This window comes from Euleptes europaea, chromosome 6, assembly GCF_029931775.1.
Source record: "Euleptes europaea isolate rEulEur1 chromosome 6, rEulEur1.hap1, whole genome shotgun sequence".
NCBI lineage: Eukaryota > Metazoa > Chordata > Lepidosauria > Squamata > Sphaerodactylidae > Euleptes > Euleptes europaea.
In genome coordinates this window covers 44,111,726-44,136,739 of record NC_079317.1, presented here as the reverse complement: position 1 = coordinate 44,136,739, position 25,014 = coordinate 44,111,726, and the positions used below count along the sequence as shown (strand labels likewise).

Below are 25,014 nucleotides of genomic sequence, written 5' to 3'. Positions count from 1 at the left end.
TTTATTCATTTATTTAAAGCAAAGGACAGGTGAAAAATATAAACATCAGTTATATCATGTATGAAAGTACAATTAAAACTTCATAACAAAATTGCAGCAAAATATTTATCATTAGTATTTAAAAGTAATTAATATAAGGACAAGTTAAAGAATGCTGCATTAATCTGTACATAACACATAGAATTCATATCATACTGTTATTTTTTCTTAAAACATACAGCATAGTTAGTGCTAAAACACTTTCTAACAAACAACTGTTGATTTATTTGAAATTTACGCATAGCTCTTAAGTGTGGTCCAATCACAGTTATCAAGTATTTTAGACAGTCATACTTCAGTTTTCAAAATCAAATATACTTTTAAAAAATTACAAATAAAATTCCTAAATAGGGTTTAAGAGACTTAAAAATATCTGAAAACATAATATATGTAAGAAATGAGTATAAGTATTCTACAATAAATAATTTATATACCAATATAGGTCTAAGTCAAACTACCTCTGGGAATGTCTGGCGTTGGCTGACAAGCTTTCAAACATGACAGCTGCCACATAGGGCATTTCGTTGTGGATACCAATGTGGCTACTGTACAGTGAAGTTTCCCTGACACTCACTGGTTTTTACTCATGTCCCTGTTTGAAAAAAAAAAAGGAATTTTACTAGAGTAAAAAAAATCCTAGCACACCAATGATTTCTCACTCACTTGTATAATTTTACATAAAGGCAATTAAAATAGGATGCTTATGTTTAATTTCTTTATATTATATAGTTTGATTAAAGTGATATGGCAGACAGCACTGCACCTTTTTATGGGATAGTCTGTACTTGGACATCACCTAATGAACCATCCCGTTTAAAGGAGGAAATCCTATATTTGAAAGTATGTTTCATGTATGTATACCACCTTCTTTTGAAAAACTCCGAAGATGGAGCTTCTCTGTTGTGACCCCGGCCTTATGGAATGGCCTGCCAGAAGTCAGGAAGGCTCCCACGCTCCTGGCTTTCCGCAAACTATGAAAAACTGAGTTATTCAAAACTGCTTTTCTATGAAGGCAATAGGGTTTAATTGTAAAAAGTGATTCAAAAATAATTTATCTAAGTTACTTGAATAAATGATTAGGGACTATGCTCCATACTACTGTGTACAGCTTGTTGTAATTAGGAACCTACTATGTAGTTTTTCATAATTTAATGTGTCATGTTAATATTTATCATTAGCTTCAATTCTGTTTTTAGATTTCTGATTGGCTTTATACCCTAATCCTATTACACTGTCTATTGAATGTCCCATCCTGTTGATTATATTGACTCACTCTGTGTAATCCGTCTTGAGTCCCAGTGAGAAAGGCAGACTATAAATTGTGTACATTAATAAATAAATAATTAAATTACCCACTTATGCTATTTTTCAAAATATTCAACTTAATAATACCACCCCCTACTTCATAAACTTCCTAGTATAGTTACAGAATACAGGGCCACCAAGGATCCTCCACTTGTCAAATTGTCTTACGTACAGTGGTGGCCTAGCACAAACATAACATGCCACCACTTGTGCAAGGGGAGGAATCTGTTAATGTAATCTTAATTTGTCGAGGCTTTTGGTTCAACTCCATTATGTTGTTGACCTATGTTCAGATTTATTTCCATTCCTACAGCATTTTTTGAAGCAGTGATGATTATACTACATTTTATATGTCTATATTTATTTATTGCATTTATTTGATCTTCATTCCGTCTTACAATAGACCTTCCATTTAGAATTTCTTGAGCTTCGATAAATCTAGGTTGAAGGTTTAAAGTTCAAAAAAGTTCTTATTACATACATTCCCCTTCCCTTCTAACCCTGTATTTTATCAAAGTAGGGAAAGCTGACTACTCTACTGTTATTCTTCATAACAAGATAAGTTAATAATTGCTTTGTTTTTTATGCTTATAAAATGATTGCATGACAGTAACTTCCCAGAGATAGATATAATCTCAGAATAATTAACATTTGTTGAATAGCTTTTAAAAGAAAAACAACTTTAGATCTCTTTTCTCATGCCACATGAGACCACACCTGCTCTCTGGATTCTTGTGTGTAATATATAGTGATTCGAGGATGCATGAGCATAGCAGAGCAAGAGAAAAGTGTTCTAGCACAGAATACAGCTCTCCAAGAAGAAGTCTCCTGCAAGGAGACAACTAGTGCATTACTCGTTAAAACACTTTAACTATTGTTCCTGGGGGGAAAGCAAAACAAAGATCCTGAAGACTGTGGCAAAGGCTGGACACAGAATTATTTTGGGGGTATATTTCTGAGGGGGGACTGCTGGCTCTAAACACTGAAAATAAACAATATCTTACCTAATATTCATGTGAACTGAATTCATGTATTTCATAGCCACAGAATTATCCTGGAATGCTATGACATCCTCAGAATAACTGAAATTATTTATTTGATTATGTATTTAATATAATATAAATAAGAATAGTATTTAATATAAATAAGAATATCAATTAAAAATGATGACAGTTCAAGAAATGGAGAGAGAGAAGTGAATTGAATGTATCGTTTCAGTTTATGGTGGTGAAAAACTAAAGTACTGAGAAGCTTAAACCAGACATCAAAAATTGGTCCATTAAGCAGTTTAAACATGTTGCATCCATCTGTAAACCTCTAGGCCGAGAATAGCAACAATTCTCAATGCTACCTGCTTGTTGAAGTAGGGGATCTTTCTGCAGTCACTGACTGCAGGAAACGTGTGCAAGAATCCCACAGAAGGGGGTACAAGAACTACATGGCAATATAATTAGAAAAACTTCAATTTCCTTTCATTTCTGTCATTAAAATATGCACGTGACCCTTTATTCCTGAAACAAATTGAAAAGCTCACAAATTTCAGTAGAATTAGAACTGATCTGTTTAAAATGTACATTAAGTATACATCAGTTACCGAAATTCAGTACACAGCATGAAACACAGAATGACAATAAAGTACAAAAACAATCTTTTAAAAAATACAATACACATAAAAGTGAAATGTTCTTTCACTTCTAACAATACAAAAGACTGACCCATTCCACAGGTCATAAATGTTTTTTTTAAATGCCTTGTCTCAAAGGCAATTAGCACAATGAGATTAGAATTTAGGATGACAAATTTCCTACTGACCTTTACTGACTATGGACCTTTCTTTCCTCCTTATGTATTTTATTTATAAGAGAACATTACAGTTCTCCCCCTAGATGTTTCTCATCACAATGAAGCCTATTATTATGGCAGAATTTTATGACCAGTAAAGCAAATACTGGATAGGGCTCTACCTTCAGATTCACTTCCAACCCAAATTGAAAGACTGTATGAACAGGGAAGATATATCTGACTACTGAAAGAAATTAAAGATAGTGTCAATTTATCAAGGCCTTGAAATGAGACCTGTTGTGAGATACCTTATTTGAAGAGCCCCTAAACATATATTCAAGATCTCAAATTAAAAATGCTGATAAATGATTAGTCCTATCAGGTGCCACTGAATCTGACTCCCTACCATAAATTGGTATCTGACAAAGTGAGCTTTGATTCATGAAAACTAATACTCTGGAAAAAAAATTCTGGGCTTGAAGGCACTACTGGATTCAAATTCTACTACTACAGACTAACATGGCTACCTACCTGAAACTGTCTTCCTAATATTTGTAAATTATGTAAATGTAATAAGGATTGAGTACATGTAGCCTTTTATATATACATGGAGGGAACACACACCCTTTACTACTAGGAACAGACATGAGATTGATTAACTTCATTCTCCTGCTCACCAGCTGTCTTACCCTTTTCTGAATGGACCCATCAAATCTCCACTGACAATTCAGTTCTGCAAAGTGGAACTCATTTTATTCACCAGGGGATAAAGTGTGTCTTTGACAGCTTCAAGAGTACTGCAGAATAATTTTGAGATTGCTAATTGGCAGGGAGAACATAACATCTGGAGAAATACGGTAAAAGTAAGAGGAATCCACACTCTGTAGTAAAGCAGGAACAGGCAATGATGATTAGGGCAGATGCAATGTCCCTTTTGATAAAAAGAGCCTAGTGATGAAGTTATTTTCATTGCTTTGTAAAAGAGTCTTTCAAGATTTCCTGAATGGCACATTGATGTCAGCAGTTTGGGAAACTAGGATCCTACTGCGTTATTATGGTATCATTTAATGTGTCTCATATTAAGCATTATCCTTTGTTTCAGTTCTGTTTTTAGATTTCTGATTGGCTCTACCATCCTAATCTTATTGTATTGTTTACTGAATAACCCCTCCTTGTTGATTGCGTTGACTCACTGTGTAATCCGCCTTGAGTCCAAGTGAGAAAGGCAGACTATAAAGGATGTAAATAAAAAATAAAATTAAACTATCTACAAGCCACTGGTTTTACAGAGGGCACCTGCTTCAAAAGCTATGAACTGATTAGGTGAACCTACAGTATTATCTGGTAGCAAATATCTGCAGAAAATTGCTAGCAAATTGCATTGATCTCATGACCTCCGACACACTGGTTAACAACTCACCAAGGACTAGAAATGAAGAATTTGAATATTCTTGGATCAGACTGCATGTCATAAAGCTAGTTGGGAGAAATGTAGAAGCAACAGGCATAGATTTTTCACTACTTTTAACAGAACAGAATTTCCTTGGATTCCCAGAACCAGAGACCTGGCTCCTCCCCACAAGTAAGTACTTCCTAAACATTGTTCAGTGGAGGTGCAGCAAGTTATATTTTTAAAATGAATGGAAAACTAATGGCAAAAAGGGGGAAATCGTCTCCATTCTGGATATAAAAGAATGCAGAGTCAACACTATATACAAGTAAGTGTGTGTAATCTTCAGTAGCATATTTGATTTATAAAATTTTGGGTTTCTCCCCTTAGTTTCATTGTTTGCCGTTATTTTTCCTTCCTAAACACAGTATAGACACTGAAACTTTAGGTGGGATCACCAGATTGGGGGCTTACTAAACTGGAGTGGAGATGGACTTTTAGAGACACTTGCTCTAGCCTCAGCTCTTTGTCTTGTCTGATGGCAGCCATACCCAGTTCATGTTGTCTTGGAACTGTCACCGCAAGCCAACCATCATCTTCTCTATTCCTTGTTATATATGCAGCTGTTTAAGGGTCCTGCCTCCTCTGATCCACCTGTGTTCACTGTCTTAAGCTCAGCCCTACTAAATATGATCCCTCTATAGACTTAAATGATTGCATTCTCGGGTGAATGAAATGCTTTTGTGGCAAAATGGGCTTGTTGATAAGAAGTGATGTATGTATGTGAGTGGGATGGCAATGACAATTGCTTCCTCAGTGCACAAGAGCATGCATAATATATATGCATAAATTATGTCCAGGTCATGAAGTGGAAATCACCATAGGAAAGAAGGGAACCTGGGTTCTTCCCCCATACAGAATGTTTATTGAAAATCGCAGATACAACTAGTTATCTCAGATCTGTGTTACTTAATGGGGTCCCTGGTCAAAGGGCTTGTATAGTTTCTATGGTCCTGCTGTCCAAAGCTTTCAACTTTCTGATATACAAATTAATCCAGTGGAGTAAGTGTACACAGCACCTAAATCAGGACTGATAAAATCTCTAAAGTCAATTTTACAACCAAAAGAAAAATAATGCTTTTTACTTTAATGGATAAAATTTGCCAGAATATTACAAAGTTTAGATCACAGTTTCTGAACTAAAACCATGGAGTAATTATAGTCACCGGAAGAATGTACATTAGAGATGGGCCCATTTCAAACTGCAATCCTTTTACTTGCTTTGTCATTTGAAGCAAGGCAGCCTAGACAAAAAAAGACAAAACATGACCTCTTTTGCCTTCATTCCAAAATTCCTGTTATTCTCCCCTCTTAGGTGGTCAGGGTAGTCTTTTTTTCCATCTGAATACATACACATACATGTGTTTCCTGTCTATGGGACATCTTGATCTGTGTATTGACTCCACCTTGAGTATGCCAGCTTGTAAAAAGTAATTTCCCCCCTTGTTTGCTGGAGTCTTTCATGGAGGCAATTTTTTTCCTTAATAGATCCAACAGTCAAAGGCTGGTATTGCCTTTCTGCAGGCTCTTCTTTAAAATCTAACTGTTTAGGCATCTCAGACCAGTCAAATACGACTGTGGAACTGTATACTTCTAGACAACAAAAATGAGTGTTTTTTGCTTCTGCTCAGGGAATTTGGCCTCCCTACCTCTTTCCCTCTGAAGAACATCTGTTGCTGAAACCACTGCTACTGCTCCAGAAAGGGGGAGGTTTTCCCCACAAAGGAACATGTATACATGCATCAGCACTGGTGCACACAGAGCATAAATTATCTTAAAAACAAATTCAAAAAGTCCCATTTACTAAGGCTCCTACTAACTTTGGAGCTTCTCTTTCCCTCTAAAATCTCCCATGTACTGCAAGTCCTATCTGCTGCAAACAATTATCCAATGACCATAGTGTAAAAGCTCCCATTTCAACTGCTGCTCTATGGGTGGAAGGGTGCTCTATGAACTCCACCCCCTACCCAACTGTGCACCAGTGGAGTGAATGCATAGTATATATATTTTAATTTTTAAAAAGAAAGGTACATAAGGGAAGCTGGGTGGCATGGGGAAGGCGGAGGATATTCACCATCCATAACTGATGAACTGTAGGTTGAGTAAAGGCAGAGGAATGGGGATTTCATAGAGAGAGGTAGGATTGCATTCTGTTGCCAACCACATAATGGAGATGTGGGATTACATGCTATTACCAACCATGTCACAAATCACTGTTGAAATTCAAGTGAGAAAATACCTCCATATAACTTACACCTGAAAGGATTGAGCTGCAGTTATGAAGGAAATTCCAAAAGTCACTACAAATGAGTAATTTTTAAAATTGCTGGGAGAAAAATTATCTGGATTCTCAAGAATAAGCAAGTGAGTTAATAGTGCTACCAATTGATAAAGACTTTTGTGGAAACAACACAGGTAATTTGTGACTTCACAAGAATCACCGTGTCAAATGCGATACTAGTTGGCCCATGTGTATAACAAAAGCAATACAATGGAGATACTCATAGACTTTCCAGGTATGCAGAAATATATGACTATAATCTAACCAAAAGGGGGGAGGGAACCCTAGCAAACCAGCCTGATGGGGACTGGAACTGCTCCAGGAGCGGCAGAATATTAAGAGAAGCTGAAATGTATTTAACGAAAATAAAGCGGGGGGGTGGGGGGACTCAGCCTGCTCACACCTTTGAGAATTTATAGAATCCTGGACATGAATAGTTTGTGGTGGGATGGCATAAGATTTCCATGAGGGCTCCCAGTTTGTACTGTCTGATGTTAATGGACCTGATACTGTATAAGATTTTAAGTCCCAGGACAATACTGAAAACAGGAATTGCTCCTCCCATCTTGCAGGTCATTCTAAGTGGTGGTACACAAGGCTCTGAGCTGAAAAGGGACACTTCTCTGATCTCAAAGATCAAGACAGATCTTGAACTACATATGTGCAACTAAACAGGGATACTCCAAAAAAGAACATGGAAATAAATAGCTCCTTATTTTTACTAATTCATAAAATATTTTATCTTAAGAAAGATGATTCATCATTACTTATTTAAAAATTTTCTGTCAGATGACTGGAAGTGCTGGTCACCTAAGACACACTGCTTCATAAAGATATCAATGAAATGGTTTCAGGTAGCACTGCATATTGCAGAAAGCTAGAAGCAATTCAGTAACTCTGGATTACTATGTACAGCAAAGGAAAAAATCTTCTTAAAATTAGTATTTTGCATTAGGCAAATGCTTGCATTTAAAAATTATTAGCTTCTGGTAATGAGATGTATGAAATTATTAGAATCATAAGATTAATTCACTTTAAATAATTTCCATTTTTAACACTGGATCATTCACAATATCAATGAAGCTTTCAGTAATTATTAGCTGCCTTCTAGCAAGGCTCTAGTAAAGAAATAGTCAGAATTTTCTATTATATATCATTATTACAGCTAGGAGAACTTTGCAGAAGACTATATTTTTACTAAAATACTTGTGGCAGTACTATTCACTCTTTCATTGTTCTCTAGATTTTGGCTCTTGCTGCACAATAGAAGAAAGGGCTCCTTATATATTCAAAAGGTATAAAAGTGGTCCCCCCCTTCTACCAAAACTGTAATCTTTCATGTAAATTGAAGTGTTTTGTAATAAAGCGATGCATTATTAAAATATTATATGTATATGCTTCCCTCCCCCAATTCAAATGAGCCACGAAGGAGCTACTTAAGATGTGGTAAGCTTGTTCATCCCTTTTTGTACTATGGAAACTTTACTGAGACAGCTGATTAGGAACTGCAGTTTTAGACAACCAAGCTTTTTGGTAAGAAACATGCTGTCTGACTTTTGGTTGACAAATTACTCTGCTACTTTCTCTGAAACTCTAATTCATCTGCCAATGGGGGGAAAAGAAGGCAGAGTAGTAACTGATTCCTTAGGCGCAAAAAGGGATGCAGGCTGAACTAACCTCCTTGTACCAGAAAGGTAGGGCAATACTGTCACAGTCTGTGGTGGTGGTTGCTGCAGGGCTACTTCATCTTCTTAGCTTCCTTAGTACGTAACTTTCTGCAACGCACAAAATCTTTACAAAATGGGGTTTAATTATTATAAAATTTAAGATACTTCTTTATTACAGGATGTGTTGATGTTAGCCAATTTTATCTGGTACCATTTCTGAGCATTGTATTATCTGTAACCTTCTTTATTGTCATGTGGTCAACTTTTCTGGTTCTGGGATTGGTAGATTTCTCTAGTAATTACATACAGTAGAAGTGAACTCACAAAACTAATCCACATTATTTAAATTATTTCCACTGGTGAGAATATTTTCTTGTTATTGAAAACAGTGGCTCTTCTACCAATCGACAATTCTAGTCAGTTTCAGCCAAACTGACATCCTATGCTTAGAGCAGCCTCAGAAGGAATGAAAGCAATTGATTTCTCCACAAGATGAAGGAATTCACAAATGCAGGGGTTAGTGTGCCATTATGTTTATCTAAGGTTTCAGTAAGATATTCTGAATGTCCAGATGAGAATAATCTATAGATCATTCAAGTTAAAATGCACTATTTTCAGCAAAAAATTCCTTTTAACTCAACTTAGTTGTAGTACTCTTTCATTCCAATTAAGCTATATTTGTAGACTATTATTACTTTAAGATTTCAAACTACTTGAATCTACTTTGAGAGTTTTACCTTTTCTGCTAGTAGAATCCTTAATTTAGTTCATTTAACTCACTTATATTCTACCTTTCTGTCAATAACATATACAACTATATTGTCGAAGGCTTTCACAGTCAGAGTTCATTGGTTCTTGTAGGTTATCCGGGCTGTGTAATCGTGGTCTTGGTATTTTCTTTCCTGACGTTTCGCCAGCAGCTGTGGCAGGCATCTTCAGAGGAGTAACACTGAAGGACAGTGTCTCTCAGTGTCAAGTGTGTAGGAAGAGTAATAGTCAGAAAGGGGTTGGGTTGAGCTGAATCATTGTCCTGCAAAAAGTACAATTACCTTTGATACTTTTTGCAGGACAATGATTCAGCTCAACCCAGCCCCTTTCTGACTATATATTACTCTTCTACACACTTGACACTGTCCTTCAGTGTTACTCCTCTGAAGATGCCTGCCACAGCTGCTTGCGAAACGTCAGGAAAGAAAATACCAAGACCACGGTTACACAGCCCGGATAACCTACAAGAACCAACATATACAACTGTTTACATCTAAATTTTAGGATAAGCCTCCTGAAACACACACACACATTTCTTCCCAAGGGCATCCAAATATCTTTATAAGCACAGGTGTCATCTTGCATGAGGGAATTTTGACATAGTTCCTTAGAAATATTCCTGTTTCATTGCTCTTAAGATGAAGGAAAGTACAAAGATAAATAAAAACCTTCCTGATGTGGATGAAAGAATGATGACCTCCTGCAAAATTAAAAAAACCATGTAATTTTATAGACCAAACAGGGCAAGACCAATGACTTGGTTCTTTAGTATTCCTATCCTTTGCCTAACAAAATGGTTGAATTATAATACATATAAAGGCAGCATAAATTGTTGGAGCAAAAGCAAATGCCAGTGACATAGCTTCCTCCTATAATTACCCCCAACAAATGTTCTGAACTGTTAGAGATTATGGTACAAAAATAAGGATACTAATTATTTATATATTTTATGTAATCAGTTCACAGCTATTAAAAAGGCATTGTTTATGAATGAAATAGCAGAATATAACTGATTTTTTTAAAGTCGTTTAGTAGCTTCAGTTCTTTGATACATTTTTTATAATATATTATACATATGAAGCTACCTTATAATGAACCAGACCATTGGTTCATTGAAGTGAGTACTGTCTACTCAGACTGGCAGCAGCTCTCTAGAGTCTCTGGCAGAGATCTTTCAAATCATCTACTACCTGATTCTGTTAACTGGAGATGCCAGGGATTCAACCTGGGACCTTCTGCATGCCAAACAGATGCTCTACCACTGAGCCAATATATTTAAAGAAACACCAGGTTTGTTTAAATACAGGAGAATATTAGTCTTCAATATTTAATATTTCAAAATAGTTTTGATTTAGAGAGTGGAAGGGAATTTTAAATCTGAAGTGAAATTATTGTTTATATAAAGATAACTGTGCTCCAAGGGGGGTTTAACCATCAGTTGTTTTACAGAAAAAATTATACTTGTGACTTTTGAAAGATATCTTGACCCTTATAGACAACTTGATCCTTATAGACAAGAAAGTCCAAAAAGTCAGTTTGGAATATATTTTTAATGCTTAAATTAATTTGTATTATACTAAAGGCAAGATTATTGCTTCACTGTGCCGGTTTTAATAGGCTGAGTTATAGATTTGAATCATTTTAAAATTGTGTATGGACTGTAAATTCTGAAGTGGGCATAGGCTCCACATTTTGCTCACAGAAAGCCTACCATTTTAGAAGGCTTGTGTGTAGACTGTACATTTTAGCTATCTCGTATGTTAAATATGCAAACCAACTTGGGTATTGCTAAGAACTTTGCTTTCATTTACCACAACAGTGTTTCCCGAATCTGTTGACAATGCATTCTCTTCTGACCTCTCCTCCATCAGTTCTGCAGGTGAATGTGTGGAGATTGGCAAGCTGCATGCAACCTGCTGCTGTATTTAAAAATCTGGGGACTAGGTTATTAATTAATAGAAGGGACTAATTAATTAATAGAAGAGCCTTAAAAGCTAACCAAAGGTGGCACAAGACACTAGTCTGCTGCAACCAAGATAACAATATAACTACTCCTATGGAAAAATTAACATTAGTAGACGAACAGTATCTCTCTGATGGTATCATAAAGCCACTCAGAAGGTACTATAATTAAAAGAAGTAACTGTTCTTCCTGTGATTTCCAAATTAGACTGATATTGTGGGGAGGGGCACTGACTGGCTCCCAAATGTAATAAGGTCACTCTCATAAATCCAAACTGGACCAAAAAAGGTCCTTTGCCAAAAGCCATTCCACCCATACAGACTGCTGGGAGGAGGAAAGCTCTACTTGCCTCAGGATGCTAATGCCTTCTTGAAACTCTGTCACTCCTCTTCAGTTTGAGAACTGCTGACCTACTGTTTCTTTTAATTAGCAAGCACAACTTGTTTTGATATTGCAAGCCTAGTTCTTGGACTTTAATTTTTTTTTTAAATAATATTTTTTAGGAAACCCTGCAGAAGACAAACTGGAACAAAATAAAAGGCGGTGCAAGGTCATTTTGACAATAGGGGAATGAAAGATTCTTAAAACAGTAACCTGGTATCATCTCTCTACAAAGGGAAGTTTGGCAAGTTTTTCTGCTGGTGATGCCAGTATCAGGTGATGATTTCAAAATGGGGAAATCTTAAAATTAGGCATCTCACATATAATGAGGAAGACACTGCAGATAGCTGGAAGTGACATAATTGAAACACACAGGTAATATGAATGCCTTAACTGCTAAACTACTTAGGGGTTCTTTGAATGAACTGTTATACAACAACAGCTTATTCCTTTCTCAACTCACTTGTTTGATGCGGTCTGGATTGACGGTGGTCTGAGGCTGTAGAATGCTAACTGGTTCTGTCTTGGCCACATTTTGAGGCATTTCTCGAATCTTTTCAGCAATGAAGCCATGAACTGCATTTAGTGCTTCCACTGTTCCCTGGATCAGACACACCCGCTCTGTCGTACCTTCAGAAACAAAGAAAGCACATTTTTGTTGTTTTGTTTTTAAAATGTCAACTTAATCCACAGTAAACTGTAGCCACTTGGATCAACCTGTTTATAATGGCCTATCTGTGAAAATGAAAAAGGAGAAAAAAATCCCTAGGAAATACAATGACTGAATCAAGAAATGCCTATGAACAGATACAGTGGGCTTCCTTGCATATACAAGTGAAACAATTTTCTTTTTGAGACATCTCGTTGAGCCTGATGAGTCTTGAGAGCCTCTGATTTTTGGGGGGAGTTTCAGTGGGCAAGATTGGCTGTTGCAGAAGGAAGACCCAGAAAAGCCCATGTATGTGGGAGGCAACACTGCATTTGCTGTAGGGAGGCTGGGGGATACCTGGAAGTGATGTCAGTCCACTTTAGGAATTAGTGGAAAATCCATGGTAAAACTATGGTGATTCTGTCAATTCCTAGAGTAGACTGACATCCAGGTCTTCCCTGGAAGTGATGTAATACCATCTGTGTTTTGTTTTAAATTCTCCTGCTGGCCACTGGAGCACAGTGGGAAATGGGAGCCAGAGGTGAGGCGTTCCTTGTCCTCTGCAAACTGGCAAACCTAATTTTCTGGTTTGAATCCTGCTCATTGTTTATTGAAAACTTACTGAAAACTGTATTTGTTCCTATTTTGTAATAGGCTTATTATTTTGTTGCATTTTAATCCTGCCCTTCTCCCAAAGAAATCTTACTCCTAACATGCATACTGAATTGGTAATATCCACTAGTCCCCCCTTCCTGCTGCAGATCCCCCCATCATTCCTCAGGGTCCCCTAGTCCCCAGGAGCAGCATTTCATGGAGATCATTGGGCTGCAGTGAGAGGGCAGAGCAGGAAAGTTTTACTCTGCTGAAGGAAAATTTAGACTGCAACTAACCCCAGAAAAGCTGTGAGATAGCAACCTGTACAAGGCCACTGAGTGAGTCTCTAACATGAAAAGCAATTTCAGATGGGGCTCCCCAGGATCTATGTTCTGACATATATATATATATATATATATATATATATATATATATATATATATATATATATATATATATATATATATATATGTGTGTGTGTGTGTGTGTGTGTGTGTGTGTGTGTGTGTGTGTGTGTGTGTGTGTGTGTGTGATGATAAACTATCTCTCTCTCAAAGTTGGGTTTTTTTATTTTTTCTTTGTTTCAAACTTGCTATATTGTCCTCAGATATTCACTATCTAATACAACCTCTGTGAACGAATCTTGTCACATATTTCATATGTAGATATAAAGTACCTTACACATATACAGAAATGCTGTTACTCTGATGCAGAGACCTGTTTACATACCTCAGGTACCCCTGGTGCACGAAAGAGGGAGACACATACAAACATATATGTACATAAACAAACTCCTATTAAAATGAATAGGCAAACTACTCCACAAGGTGCACACTGAATATTGCATACTCACAATGCCTTTTTATACAAACACAATACAATAATATGATTCAGGGAGGAAAAGGGGCGGGGAACAACATGCAACATTAGATATGAGAATTTAACACCTACCTTTGATCAATATACTGGGCTAAATTTTAAATATACAAAATACATAAAGAAACTCATGATGCAATTTATTTTGTCCTCCAGTTTTGCACTGGAATTTACAACCTTAAGATGATACACATCAATAGGAGTCTCTCCCTGCCATAACACAGAACCAATATAATATTCAAGCAACATTACCAGTTAGCACATCATCTCACAATTAGAAATGATGAAAATGATTATCATCTTGCACAAGTTTATGACCAAGGTTAAATGTGCTCCAAAATAAGTTCTTCAGTTCTTAATGAGTTACAGAGAAATTCAGAATACATTTGCAGCATTGTGGGAAGGAAGCAGCAAATGAGAAACAGAAATAGGACATCTGAAAACCACAAGATACTGTCCATGCTCTAGCAAGCAGTTGCTAGCATGACTAATCATCACTGTTCTGCTAAAAACAAACTATCGCACTACCCCCAAAAAAGAAGTCTCATAACTAGAAATGTTGGCATGGTTTTAATAAATCGAAACATTAAAAAAATTAGATACTACTTTGTTGTTGGACAGTGACAATTTCCTGCCTTTTCATATATGTAAAAATGGTTACAGCAAGCTTCAGCCGAATCACCACTCCACAAAACGTAACACGAGTCCATGAGAATGACAGGAAGAAATAGCAGTAATTCTCTTTTAACTATACAGGGAAAATAATATTGAGGTAATCTCATTTTGTTTACAATTAACTATGAAAGAAGAAAAAACGAATTCCTTAAAAAAATCATTCAAATCAACAAACATGTACCAAAGCTGCCATTTATTAGTATGAATCATGTCGTAAACAAAAAGGCATCAAACAAAACACAAAGTCCACTGTTTTCCTTAAAAATCTGCAATTTCAGGATATAAAGGCGATGAATGGTATGGAATAGTACTCCACAGGGTGACTTATCAAGAAGCCAAGAACACAATCCATGTAATACCTTCATTTAGGTCTAACCCAGGGACATAACAGTGTACAAGCTTTTGAATTCCTCAGAATTCATCACAGCAGATGTTAAACATAAAAAAGAGGGGGGGGGGAAACAGTTTTTAAGCAGACTTCTTAGGTCATGGTGTTACAAAGACCTCCTCATGCCAAACCTCAGGACTGTGGCAGAGACAGAATTAAAACTCAGTTGTGCTATAAACATTGCCTCTTACAGCTAGGAAATATCTCATTTAAAGTTTACAGAGACACTTCTGTATAGATTCAAATACATTTTTCATTATTATTTTCTTGTGATTTATAATTTTGAAGCACACAAACTATAATCTATGTAATACCTTAGAGACCAACCAGATTTTGGGGGGTATAAGCTTTCGAGAGCCAAAGCTCACGTCATCAGATGTATTTGACAAAAGGAGCTTTGACTCTCAAAAACTTACACCCCAAAAATCTTGTTGATCTCTAAGGTGCTACTGGACTCGTATCTAGCTGTTTTACTGCAGACCAACCCAGCTACCCTCTGAAACTATAATTTGTGCGAGAGCGCTGAATTGTGAAATCTGGTATTTATCTACAGTTTACTTGCCATTTATTTAAAATAAAACAAAGGGCCCATTCCTGAGAATTGGGCCAAAAGCCCATAGCAGGCTGACTAAGGCCGCCACCAGCGCAGGGGCCCACACTGCTGGCGCCCAGAAGGCGCATGCCGGCGTGAGTGGCCCCAGCGCCAGCGTGCAGGTCTGGGCACCGGTCCCTGGCCGCCGCCTCCTCCTGCTGACCTCTGGCTCGGGAAAGCCCCTTTTTCTTTTTACAAAGATACGCCAGCTTTTTGGTGGCGTATCTCCTGTGCAATTTTTGCGCCGGGCGGAGGTTTTAGCAGTGCTGAAACCTCTTTAGGAGGCAATGCCACTGGGTTGCCTCCTAAGCCCGGCGCAGGCATTCCTTTCAAGAATGCGCTGAAACATTTTCAAAAGTAAGTTCACAACAGCCTTCTTCATACAACAATGAATATTAAAACATATCCCAGTATATTAATAGACATTTACTTATACGTGTAACAAGAACTTCTCTATGCTATTCAAGAGAAAGCCATACCCTTCTAGAAAAGCCTGAAATTCAAATTTTCTTGTTCCATGGATGCATTTCCCTAGTACTTTTCACTCTCTCTTTGCTACCATTACCTTTTCCAAGCTCTCTTCTTTTACAGAACTACTGTGGTTCCTGTGTAAAGTGATCTACTTCTAAGCAAGTACCCCAGGGAGTCTTTAGGCCAAAGTATTAATTGTCTACTATATGATAGGAAGTGATGTGGATTGATCAATGAAGCTAATGCAAGTGTTCTTTTCTCGGTCAACAGACATCACATTTATACAAAAACAGAGATCAGCTTACATAGAAGATCTTGGAGCTGACAAAATGAGCACTTAAAGGGATGAGCACTATCGGAATAATGGAAATGAAAGGAGTCGGAAGCCAAAGAAAATTTTCATTAAGCAGAAAGTATCCTGCGTGCTGTGATATTTAGAAATTACACCATATAACTTCACACAATATACATAATCCCAAACATCATAACAACAACAACAATAATAATAATGTATTTATATTCTGCCAAGGCTCAGGGCAGTTTATAACAGAATAAAACATACCACCAATAACAAAAATAGTGTAATAATAGAACATAAAACACAAAAAAGATGATAACTTTAATGCTTAGTAATTAGATATAATTGTGCTATTTGTTTGACTAAAATTGTCAGAAGGTAAAAACAACGTTAATTCTCACTAAATAAAAAAATGGGTAAATAAAATTATTTCTTTATATTCTGTCGGAGCTCAGGGAAGATTACAACAGTATAAAACACATCATCAATAACAGAAATAGTATAACAGGACATAAAACACACAAAAAATATATCATTAAGTAACGTTTAGTAATTAGAAATCATTGTGGTATTTGTTTGACTCATGGTGCAATCCAAGGAGGGTGGCTGAAAGGGCTTAGGAGGAAGCGTGATCCCGGCACCCGTGTAAATGCCACTTGCGCTGTTGAAATGGCACTTGTGCTGGGCCACTTATGCCAACGCTGGTTAGTGACGCGGCAGCACATGGGTGTCAGAGCAGCCATGGTGGCAGTGCACCTCCAGTGCAGAGGCTCACATCAGCGCCAAAGGGGGCATTCCCGGGGCAGGGTTGACATTAGCCAGCTCCCTGAACCTTTTCGCCCAGGAATGCCACCTTTTGCTGGCACAAACTTACATCAGCAGAAATGGTGACAAAGTCCGTGGAACTGAATACAGCAGTTTCACAGGTGTTGAGGGAGGGTCCCCGTTCAGCTTGCGGGCCATGGCTAGCAAGCTGCTCAGGATGTGGCGCCGTGACTGAGCTATCCCTGGCCGTGGCATAACTACACCCCCTTTATGATTGTGCTGCCCAATTGTCAGAAGGTAAAAAAATAATGTTAATTCTCACTAAATAAAAACTGGCCAAATAAAATGTTTGCCACCTGTGCACTATACTATACACATGGTGGGGAAAGAGCTGGCAGCTATTTCAGTATTTGAAAGCTATCACTGCCCAGGTAAGTGTCTGAATAGAGTTGGGGAGGAGAGGTTGCAAAGTGGTGGTGCTCTAAGTTTTATCCTAAGTTCTTCTCTGTATCTCTCTATCAAACATCCTCCCCTAGACAAGTCTGTGCTCCTTCCACTTTTCCTATTACTTATAACACACAGTAAATATGTGAACACGAGTACTAATTTAAAAGCTTTGCTATTACAATAACTGCATTGTAGCCATATTTCAAAAATAAAATAAAAACAAGAAATGCTTCTAACTGCACTTCAGAGATTCCAAAAAAAGTAACTAAAGAGATCAACAGAGGGTTTACAGATTTTCACTCAGAGACTGAACCATACTGCAAGATACCATATTTTTCGCTCCATAAGATGCACCTGACCATAAGACGCACCTAGTTTTTAGAGGAGGAAAACAAGAAAAAATGTATTCTGAATCAAATGGTGTACTGCCCCTGGAAGCCCGATGGAGGGGGGGTGTCTTTAAACTCCTCCACGCTGCCATCCCAGGCAGCGCAGAGCACTTTCAAGACCCCCCGCCCGGCTTCTAGGGACTCCCTGGAAGCCCGACGGGGGGTGGTGTCTTTAAACTCCTCCGTGCTGCCATCCCAGGCAGTGCAGAGCACTTTCAAGACCCCCCCCCCTGCCCGGCTTCTAGGGACTCCCTGGAAGCCTGGCGTGGGGGGGGGTCTTTAAACTCCTCCGCACTGCCATCCCAGGCAGCGCAGAGCACTTTCAAGACCACCCCCCCCGCCCGGCTTCTAGGGACTCCCTGGAAGCCCGGCGTGGGGGGGGTCTTTAAACTCCTCCGCGCTGCCATGCCAGGCAGCGCAGAGCACTTTCAAGACCCCCCGCCTGCCTTTTCCCACCTTTAAAGACCGCCCCACCCTGTTTCCTTAGAGTCCCAGGAAACTGGGCAAGGCAGTCTTTAAACTGCTCCGTGCTGCCTGGGCAGGCAGCGCAGAGCAGTTTAAAGACCCACCGCCCCCCTTCCCGGGACTCTACCAAGAGTATATTACTTCGTAATTTACCTGTGTAGCATTTGGGAGTCCCGGGAAGGGGGGCGGTGGGGGTTTAAACTGCTCCGCGCTGCCTGCCCAGGCAGCACGGAGCAGTTTAAAGATCGCCCCGCCCAGTTTCCTGGGACTCCAAGGAAACCGGGCGGGGTGGTCTTTAAAGGCGGGAAAAGGCAGGCGGGGGGTCTTGAAAGTGCTCTGCGCTGCCTGGCATGGCAGCGCGGAGGAGTTTAAAGACCCCCCCCTCCATCGGGCACTCTACCAAGAGTATATTACTTCATAATTTACCTGTGTAGCATTTGGAAGCTATACTGAAAGGCCCCATCTAAAACATAGACTCGATTTACTTTCTGCTTGGAGGGCTTAAGATCTTATGTAGGAGCCAGGCAATGTTTCTTGGAAATGCTGAAAAGAAATGGCAAGGCTGGGTGCTTGCTTGAATGTAAAAGAAGCCAAAGGGTCAGGAGCCTGTAATAGAGGTAAGACAAAATGCGTCTTGAACACTGACAGAGATATGGGTGGGGACTTGGCTAGAAAGAGAAGTACAATTCGGTCTCACCATGTTGCATTGCTGCCAGGTCACCTAGGAAAAAATGTTAAAAGAGAACAACAAGAATTGTCAAACACGTGGTTGAGATGAAAAGATGAATTTGGGATATATCAAAGTTGCCACCAAGCTTTTAAATAAACACAGAAGAAGCAATGTATTACATAATCATCTCTAGAGTTCCACATCCACCTAAAAATTTAATCCTATATTTCTTTATTGGCATATCCACATGCAGTGCTGTATCATCCAACCAGCACAACTCAAACATCATGCTTTGCAAATTCATGGTGGCAGGACAGCAAATATAGTCAGTGATAAAATTATTTGCTGGTGCAACAAAACTCAGAATCAGGCCACAAAAAACCACTATAATCTAAACAGTAAAAAAGTTGAAAGAGTTGAAAATCATTCAACAGAATTTTCTTTAAAAATATATCTCTTACATATTGAGTTACAGACATAGATTAACCATGCAACCCTGAAAGAGGGGGTGAAGCTCTTTAGGAGCCAGTGTAACCTCACGCCGGCATAGGAGCCACCTTATCATGGAATAAAGTGGCACCTACGCTGGTACGATGGCAAACACACTGGTGTCAGGAAGCCATGCTACTGCACGGGGCTCTGCTGCTGGCGCTGCTGCACAGAGAAATCCTGGAAGCAGGAGCCCGTGCTGGTGCGGGAGGCATTCCTGGGGACGGAGCAGCCTTTAGGCAGCTTCCTAATCCCTTTGGTCCCCTTGTGTTGCGGCATTGCCACACCACCTTTTTGGTGGCATGGCCTCACTGCTTGCTATGGGGAAATTTCCCCTTTTTAATTTTTAAAGTGCTTTTATTTTGTTTTCGGCAGCCGGGAAGCCTATGTGGAGGTGAGCAGCTGCGCTGCTCCCGGCCACGATGGATCGCCCACTCCCACACTGCTCTACATACAGACGTATATGGTGCCCAGAGATAGCACCCTTTGTCAGTGCATTTTAGTGGTTGAGGAGTAAAACTCTGTGTAGATTTTCCACTTGCAGCAAATATGGAAGTCAAAATAACAAGCTTTTAAAAGAAGCCAAACTGACCTTTTTTTCATTGCATTTGCAATTGAATAAGACATTTGTATCATAAGTTTTAAAATAGCTTTATACTCATCAAGGTATTTTAGTATCTGATTAACATAAATCCACACACATACATCCATTCCATACATATACATTAATATTTAGACAGCACACAAATTTACTGAACAAAGCGACAAGAGGTATGCTGTCTCAAAGTCTTCTTATATTAATTTGGAAATACAGACATATTTGAATGCAGCTTCCATATCTGAAATAGTGTGTACAACATTAGTACCGATGTTCACTCTGAATGATGACATGCAACCTATAAGGTTCTGTAATACTGTACTGTATGACACAATTATATTTCATGGTTTAGATATTGAGCAATAGTTTTAAACTTTGGACTGCAAGGGGGGGAATGAAGAGTAAAACTGAGAAAAAATATGTTAAAAGACAATTTCTGAAATCCAGAAATAAATGGGAGTCTTTGGCAGGTGGGCAACCCATAACATCAACTATTCATTATACAAAATAGATGATTTTACACAATTTGTTCTCAGCTCAGTTTTTGAGACAAAGTGCATATTTTGTTCCCACACAGAAAATATCCAGGACTGCAAACAAACATCTTGCCTCTAAACATATACAGTACCATAATTCAGTGAAGAATTAGATACACATGTATTTATTTAAATCAATACATTTAAGCACATGTGTGTGGCCAGTATCTATACATATAATTACGCATTTTAATAGCATATTTATTACTACAGGATGGCAGAATACATAAACAAAAAGTTGTAATTGTAGTATAACCTTGAAATGACACTAAAACACCAGAGCCTAGTCCTTAGATAAGAACTGAAAGTGCATATGTATCAGGAATCCTTATTAACATAATCAGCTGCATCTTATGAATCATGAGTACAGAACACTCTGTTGTCAGATGAGAAAGGATGGTTTCACCATTTCCCTTTTCTCACTACAGCCCATGGTGCCTTGTAGCTTTTTGTCCACAGGAGGCTCCAAACTGCATCCAATGTCATTTTAGAAGAGGAAAGTGGGCTAGATCAAAAAAAGTGTCATGGTTCATAGCATTGCCACAACAATAACTACAAAGTCTAAGTACGCATATTTTTTTAAAAAAATATATAGCATTTACAGGGATTAATGATGACCCTCTACAAACAAGATACACATTTCCCAGTGATGGCGGGCAATTGCCTGCCAACTCACTGGGCTGCCTGCTGCTCTTCAGCGGGCCGGCGGGCGGAAGTAGGCCAGCTGAGGGGGGCAGCAATCTGTGCACGCGACACAATGCCGTTACTTCCGGGTTCACCACAGAAGTGCCAGTGACGCTCTAGCACTTTCCCCGACACGTCCACATGAATCATCCTAAGAAGAACTGCGACTAAAAAGCTCCTGCCAGTGGCCAGGTAGGACCTGGCAACCCTAATGATGTCACTTCTGGGAAAACCCAGAAGTGACAATATGTATCTCTAGGAATGCCCCAAAACTTTATGGTAAAACAACAGAGGCATGACATCATTTCCAGGTTTCTTCCCCAAAAGTGACATCATGCTGTCATTGATGGCAATTCTTTTCATTTTTTTCCCCTCCCACTGGCTACTGTAGTGCTAGCAGGCTTATGGCTATTCGAGAACAAAGTGCTATTTTCACTTTTCCCATGAACTTATTTCAAATTCACTACAGAAAAGAAACAAGAAATTACGTTCATCAAAGTGGACCTGTATATATAAGGGAAAGCTGATTTTTAACTGCATCTGCAAAGAACTTTTAGATGAACATGTATACTTTCGAGTTTTTAAAATAAAAATCTCACTTTGCAATTATAGCTTTTATGCCACACTACAGTAATATGAGCCTTTGTCAATACTGCCTCCTACACATACAATTACTAAAGGAAAAAAGCCCACCCATCTGAATAGTAAAAATGCTTTTAAATTTTGTGGGAATTGACGCATCTTGTAATTTAGAGTGATAACTAGTCAAGTCTCTCAGGAAAAACATTTCTTCCGAAATGCTTCAGTTCACTTTAAAAGCTTGCATAAAGTCTTGGAAATGCTTCACAGATAAGGCTATATAAACACAATTCTGAGAAACTTACTGAAGTCACGTTTTTAGACATACACTCTGAAACACTATACTGCATCAAATAAATTCAGTCACATGTTTGTTGTCAATACCCATCAAAATACCACTAGATTCTTATGGGTTAGCATTACATAATATAAGCAGGGGACCTGCAATGACTTACAAGGGGCATCTCATTTTCCCCTTCCACACTATTTCCCCTTTCCCTTCCCTGAAAGCTCTCATAGCTTCTTCCCCTTTTACTGATTCCTTTTGGCCTTCCCACCCACCTGCTAACCTACCTTTATCTACCTCTGTGTCTTCAGCTTTCTACCCTTCTATCCCACCAGCAACCTCTATCTGGGAAAACTATGGCTGAGTTGCACAGAGCTGGCTGCCCAGACCAGTTGCATGGTAGGGAACCTGTAAGGATTTGCAGGAAGCACCTCCCTTTCCCCGTATCGCCCTTCCTGCACTATTTCCTCTTTTCTTCTTTCTGGCAGCCCCTCAACCTACCTTTTATTTTCATCTATATATTTTTTTTCCTTTTATACCTTACCATCTTCCACAATGGGGATGCAAAGCAGCTTACATAAATTATATTCTATTTTGTCCTCACAAAAGGTAGCTTAGGTTTTAATTCATGCAGGGCCTAAATTCATGCAGCAAGATTCCATGGCAGTGTGGAATCATGCCAGGCTTGGATGAATCGTGCAAGTTGGGTGATCAAAGCAGCTCTGTAAAGTACCTGCCCCCTTCCCTTGCCTTTTATTGACAGAAATCAAGGTTTCAACTGGCAGTACTGTTTGATTGCCTAGCAATGGTCATTGAGGGAATTTGTTTCTTTAAGCTACAAGCGCTGCTTTTATTCTTTCTATTATTCTTTTATTATTTATTTTCTATTATGCTTCTATTATTTTGGAGGTTTAACCACCCCCCCCCCAATGTATTACTATTCAAAGTTTACCTGATAAAATTATTTCCCTCATTAAACTCTTCCAGGACATTCAATAATAATAATACAAAAATTCTGGTTGAAGAATTCTACTGCATCAAAACAAGTGATAATTTAAATGTGTGTTTTTTCCTTCTTTAACAATTTATATCTCCTACCATAAATTGTATATGATCCACCCCATACATCTTATATAAATAACATCTAAGGTATTACTTTTGGTACCTTAGATCCCAATTAAATATAAGACAATATGGATCTTCAATCCATTCAAATAATACCTAGCCTGCAATTCAAAGCATAAAGAAATTAATGTGGGCATTCAGAACAATCAACACAGTTTCTACACCTCCTACCATTCTGGAGACTTTACGAGTAAATAATTTTTGAAACATTTATCTGATATTTAGATCAACAAACTAATTGATCTAGCTTCCCTAACAAACTAGCTTCCCTATTCCTCTTATTCTCTTCTGAACCAACAATATTCTAGCCTTGTTGACAGACTTCAACATTTTTTCTTCAGCTTAATTTAATGTTTTATGATTTCTTCAATTTCTAATGAAAATTTCTCTCATTATTTATTCCGTAATTTCTTGATACAACTAATTCTGTGAATCTGCTTTAATGCCTGAAATTCTTCCAACAAACTGCCCTACTTTAGAGTATTCTTGTAGCTTTTTTATAAACCTGCATTGCCTCCTAATAAACTTTTCAAATGCTCAATGATATCATCAAGGATGTATTTGGGGTGAAAGTCCAGGATCCTGGCCACCCTGGCTCAGGATGGAGTTACCACAATACATGCTGCAGCTAGAAATGGGCAAACTCTCATAGCTCACCTCCTTTATTTTTTGTAATTTCTCCTTTGGCTCAGTGTATTTGCAGAAAAATAATTCCCAGATAGCTTTATTATTATGCAATCTGGAAACTATAATTTCCAGAATGCACTCACAGAGAAAGGAAGAGGTAATATTCGGTGCATTTTGAAAACTGTAGTTCCCAGATCATCTCACAATAACTATCAGGTGCTCTGGAACTACACCTAGCACATTGGGGGAGGGAGTTGTAGGTTAGATTAATAAAGAAAGATGAATACTACCCGAACTCTCAGTTGTCATCATATTCTTCTCTATCAAAGGACGGAAAAATTGGGGGTGGGTGGAAGAGTGGAAAATTTACCTTCTTAGCCAGAGACTGATTCGGCAACCAAGAAGCTCATCTTGTACTCTGATAAAAGTATGAACTTCATCAGCACTTCACTGATTAGTCAGATTTTGGGATGGGGGGGGGGGAGATAAAAGTCCAAAGTACAAAATTACCTAAAGGCACAATTGCATAGGCCCTTTATCCCAAATTGATACCAATTTCCTCAGTTATGAATATTGGGGTGGCATAATTTGCATTATTATCTTTTAGTCAATGTTTCAATATTCCATGTATATCACTGAATAAAATTCCAATAAAGCTAGGGCATAATCAAAATAATTTGAATGCCAGCATCATAACATATTAATTTCCAGAGGATGAAGAGGTAATTAAAACTAATTCAGTCATTCCTAACAGTGTTAGGTTAGAACATGCTTCAACCTCTGCAGGATATCCGGGAGGAGCACCTATACAATTACTAGAGGACATGTAAGGTAGGAGAGGTAGGCTGGAGTCTGCTTCATGCAGGAATGCAGATACTGACTTGCTTGGAGCACCCATGTAGCACTCATGCCCCATCACTTCCACTATCACTTCTCTGAAAATAAGCATGGGGAATCTCACTCCTTCAATTGCTACTAAGCAGTGACTGCCTTTTCCTGCTCCCAAAGCATCAGCATACCAGCTACTGCTGAATTCTAGTAACATGAATTTATTTATTTGATTTATATTTATGTATTAAAATATATACTCTTTTTGGGGTCCAAATTATAACCAGCTCTATGTTCCACATAAAGATGTCTTCCAGTATCAATAGGAATTTATTTTGCAATTGCCA

The 25,014-nt window shown here is 38.4% G+C and overlaps 1 protein-coding gene across 5 annotated transcripts in view; it reads right to left on the bottom strand.

Moving 5' to 3' along the window:
* The window catches only part of NOVA1 (NOVA alternative splicing regulator 1), a 191,042-nt gene that overhangs the window by 38,768 nt on the left and 127,260 nt on the right, over positions 1-25,014 (bottom strand). For 3 of the 5 annotated variants that reach the window (XM_056852176.1, XM_056852177.1, XM_056852178.1), the window contains exon 3: positions 12,100-12,266. In XM_056852176.1, coding sequence (XP_056708154.1) covers positions 12,100-12,266 — 167 coding nt within the window. Of the gene's footprint in view, positions 1-503; positions 632-8,534; positions 8,649-12,099; positions 12,267-25,014 lie in introns of those variants that run through there. The other 2 variants (XR_008933373.1, XM_056852180.1) reach the window with 2 other exon arrangements.